The following is a 4,760-nucleotide window of genomic DNA, read 5'->3' on the forward strand; positions in this document are numbered from 1 at the left end:
TATATATATGTATGTATACACACACACACACACACATATATATATAAAGAAAATATAAAATATTAACAATTACTGAATCTAGGTGGGGGGTATATGGGTGCTTACTATACTATTGCTTTTATTTTTGTTTTTGTATATTTGAAAGTTTTCATAGGAAAAAATGTAAAAAAATAAAATTCCCTTTTATTCAAATATCATGTCTCTCCCATACCCCCAAGCCCTCAATTTCTTCATTGTTTGAAGAACCTTTTGATGAATATTTATTCACCTTAAATTAGTAAATAAATCTTGAAGGGAGACAAAAAACAAACAAATAAAAACAACTTACGTAAACAGAATTCCACTTATTTTTTTAAATTCTTCTTTAGTGAAGTACTCTTTAAAAAATCCATCATTCATACACGAACACACACACACGTTCATGGAAAGGAGTGAAGGGATGAGAATATATCCTAGTGTAGAGGTTCTGAAGGGGAATTTGTTGTTTAGATATGAAGGATCAAGCTGTGTATTTTTGCTTAGTAAGGTATCATTTTTTATAGCATGTTAAAAACTCTTATTATTTCCTTCCAATCTCTGGAACTGGAAGCTGTCGACTTGCTGGAGAAGATGCTTGTATTGGACTCAGATAAGAGAATCACAGCAGCCCAAGCCCTTGCACATGCCTACTTTGCTCAGTACCATGATCCTGATGATGAACCGGTGGCTGATCCTTACGACCAGTCCTTTGAAAGCAGGGACCTCCTTATAGATGAGTGGAAAAGTAAGTCCTGAGAGCAGGATTAGCATCTAGCTTAAGAACTTAGCTTTAAAAACCTTCTCTAGCCGAGCCACTGACCAAAAGCCATGGAAGAATAAAAACTGCTGAGTGGTTGTCATCAGCTCAACTAAAACTTGTAGTTAGGGTCTCTAATGCAGAATGAAAGTGTTCCTCAGAGTCTTTGCATTTACGTCTCTGATAGCATAGTACCTAAGGCATTTGACTGCTAACCAGAAGGCTGGCAGTTCAAACCCACAGCAGTTCCTCAGAAGGAAGACTGGATAATCTACTTCCGTAGAGATACTGCCTCAGAAACCCAAGGAGGGGTTGCTGTGAGTTGGGATCGACTCGACAGCAGTGAGTTTGGTTTGTTTTGTTTTGGTGGGGTTTTTTTTTGAGGGAGGTGGAGATGAGTAGGGAATGGGGTATTTTATTGAGAGAACTGACAGAAAGAGTTTATATCTTATTTGTTATACCTTAGAGCTAGTTTGAGTCACAGCCAGAAATAGAGCCCATTTCTCCTAAGTTCAATCTTATGTTTCCACAAAACACAAAATCAGAACTCCAGTTAAGTTCCAAAAGCCAGCACTGTCTAGCCCTGTAGCTCATAGGAGTGTTCTGTCACTCTTGAGTACCTTCTCCCAAAGATTTTAACAAGGAGGCAGTCAGTGATGAAAGAAATGAAGAAAAGTAGCCATTCTATTTATATCCTTGAACTTTTGTGCCTCAAACAGGGAGGCAGTTATTTGAAATAGCCCTTCAAACCACTAGTCTGGACAGAGAGGGAGGAAGAATCTGGAGGTTAGAAATCAGAGTGCTTGCCAATGTGGTAAGATGATTTGAATTTCTTCCTCAAGATTAGTCTTCTACAACTCTAACATCTTACTCTTTTCCCTGATTTCTAGGCCTGACCTATGATGAAGTCATCAGCTTTGTGCCACCACCACTTGACCAAGAAGAAATGGAGTCCTGAGAACCTGATTTCTGTTCTGTTGATCCCACTTCACTGTGAGGGGAAGGCCTTTTCATGGAACTCTCCAAATATCATTCAAGTGCCTCTTGTCGCAAAGATTTCCTCCATGGTGGAAGGGGTGTATGTGTATGTGTGCGTGTGTGTGTTCGTGCGTGTGCATGTGTGTGTTCTCTTTATGGTAAGAGAATATGAGCAAACTATGATCACAGTGACTTTATGTGGCATCGAGATCACTCTGTGGCAGCCTCTGCCTGCTCTTCATTGTGAGAGTTGGCTCAAGCAGATGAGAGCTCCAATCTTGTTAGGGGTATGTTAAATGCAAAGTCAAAATATTAAACAGCCCAGATCCCAGGCATGCTTTTACCACTTTGGCCTCTCCTGTGGTCCCATCTTCATGGTGGGAGTAGATGTGACCGTATCGCACAGTGGCCCAGAGGGAAGGCTCATACCTTCTGGCTACTTCAGATCTGAAGCCGTCCCTCAACAATGTGTACAGCCACAACGGACCAACCGGCCTCTGTGCACTAGCCCGTGATTAACTTGTTTAGTATCATCCTCAGAACTTGACAAGTGTACCTGAAACTGTAAATATGTTTGTGCCTTAAAAGGAGAGAAAAAGGTGTGGGCAGTTAAGGGAATGCAGCAGATGGAGTTCTGAGCCAAGCAGGCAGACAGGGTTGTCAGACGGCCACTTGTAAACCGGTAGTGACCAGGGAGCCCTCAGAGGCAGTGTGTATGTATGAATGAGCATGCGTATATGTGTGTGTGTTTCTCCCTCACCCCTAGGCGGTGTTGCCATTTCTCTGCTTACTCCTCACCTTCCACACAGAGGTTTCTTGAGTATTGGCCCCAGTAGTCATAAGCAGGTTCTTACTATCAGTATATTCCTGTGTGCTTTTTATTCCTAGCAGAGTGAGGATGTGTTTTGCATGTCTTGCTATTTGAGCATGCACAGCTGCTTGTCCTGTTCTCTTCGGGAAGCCCTGGTGCCAGGCACGTTTGCCAGTGAAGACTTGTTGGGTAGTTCAGACCCTGTGTCACCTCAGCCAATGTTATGGGCCGGTGACATCATCCTCTCTTCAGCCCCCAGTGCTATTTTGTGTTGAACACAACTGCTACTCCAGGTGCTTTTGATGTGAAAACCGTGAAGAAATGGAACAAATGAATGTATAGCATTTTAATCCTTGCCATCCTGGTTTTCAACAAACTATTTTTGGGGCACTGTCATGGGAAAGATCAGGGCTTTTCCCAGGAATATCCCAAACTCTGGAAAACAAGTTGTTCTCTTCACTTCCAGTAACTTCAGCTGAGGAATGCTGAAAATCAAAGTGAAAAATAAAAGCTCATGAGGCCAGAAACTCATTTTGCTATCTTTCTCTAAATATGGTTGCAAGAAAAGTAACGAGGTGTTTTTTTCACCCCTCTATTGAAAAGGGTCTTCTTGGCAGCTTAACATTGTCTCCTTGGTCTTGGTTTGGGGAGAAATCAATTTTGTTTCTGAATTTTGTATATTGCAGGAATCCTTTGGGAATGTGATTCCTTTTGATGGGGAGAAAGGGCAAATTATTTTAATATTTTGTATTTTCAACTTTTTAGAGATGAAATATCCTCAGGGGTGGAGAAGAGTGGTTTTCCTAATTTTTTGAATTTCAGGCATCTTATGCTACATAAAGGCCCACGTTTAAGCCTTTTGTGAAATAGAAAGTGCAAAGCCACTTCCAGGGTTGGCTGTGTAACACCTTGAACTTGGGCCGAGGTGTTTCCATTTCTCTGTCACAGTGTGGTGATACGCGGTGCTCCAGAGGACAAGGAGATCTCCTGGGTCATCTGGAGCAAGAAGGAAGGAGGCAGGCCAGTGGTGATTACCCCTCCCTCACCTAGGATTCTCCCCCTCTTAAAAGGAAAGTGAACGTTAAGGCCTCATCTCCTTTATATGCAGTTCAAATCCTCACTTGGAAATGTAATCCACAGCAAGATGAATTTTATCAGCCGTGTTTGGTTGTAAAAGCTAGTGTGATTTCCTACAGAAATACTGCGCTGAATATTTTTTCATAAAGGTCTTTGCACATGTGACCACATACGTGTTAGGAGACTGCATGCTCCAGGAGCCTGGACTCCAAATTGAGCTTGAGGAAGAGCTCCTTGGTTTCTGAGCATTATGCTCCCTTCTCCTGATTTCTCTGAACAGAACACAAGAGAGAATGAGGGAAACTGCTATTTTATTTGTATTCATGAACTTGACTGTAATCAGTTATGCCATATAGGATGTCATACAATACCACTGGTTAAAAATAAAACCTATTTTTCAAATGTAGTGAGTTTCTCAAGTTTATTATATTTTAATTTTGATATTTTTACTTGATACACATGACAGCTTTATTTCAATGTTCTCTCAACTATGGCCTGGCTTAATTTTCTGATATATTTTAATTTTACACTTAAAACTTAGAAGATGTTATAGAGCTCTTTAAGCCTGGGGTGTAGTTCTGAAGAGTATATATTCAAGGGCCATAGCCAGCTAATACATGACAATCAAAATACATTTGCTTAAAGTCTACAAACAATGTATACATATGTGTAAAGTCTATAAACATACATATATGTATATATCTATATGGTGAAGAGGATCTGGGTCTCAATGTGGATGGGTAAAACAAAGAACAAAGAAACAAAGCAAACCCCAAGTCTATGGTCCTTACATACCCTCAGGCCTAGAGCTGGACTCACCCATGGCTCAGCTTTCAACCAAACGACACAACAGACCTACAGAGTAAGCAGTAACACCAAGGAGGTAGCATTCCTTAGAACAATCAACAATACAAGATCAAAAGGACAGCATTTGCTCAGGACACAGTAAGAGACAGGAAAAAAGGCCAAATGGAAACAGTTAACACAGGGAGGAAGTGGAAAGAGTGCTGTTGCATTGTGGAGCTTGCAATCAGTGTCACAAAGTAAAATATGTATGAATCGTTGAAGGGAAAACCAATTTGCTCTGTAAACTTGCACCCAAATTACAATAAAAAGATA

The 4,760-nt window shown here is 40.8% G+C and overlaps 1 protein-coding gene across 1 annotated transcript in view; it reads left to right on the forward strand.

Annotated features, from left to right (window-relative positions):
• Positions 1-1,733, forward strand: part of MAPK14 (mitogen-activated protein kinase 14) — a 112,927-nt gene extending 111,194 nt beyond the window's left edge. The window contains exons 11-12 of the mRNA XM_007939390.2: positions 590-763; positions 1,666-1,733. Of these exons, the coding sequence (XP_007937581.1) occupies positions 590-763; positions 1,666-1,733 (242 nt within the window). The remainder of the gene's footprint in view (positions 1-589; positions 764-1,665) is intronic.
• Positions 1,734-4,760: the final 3,027 nt, after the last annotated feature.

Source organism: Orycteropus afer, unplaced genomic scaffold, assembly GCF_000298275.1.
Source record: "Orycteropus afer afer isolate SDZICR_OR568_19922 unplaced genomic scaffold, OryAfe1.0 scaffold00059, whole genome shotgun sequence".
Lineage (NCBI taxonomy): Eukaryota > Metazoa > Chordata > Mammalia > Tubulidentata > Orycteropodidae > Orycteropus > Orycteropus afer.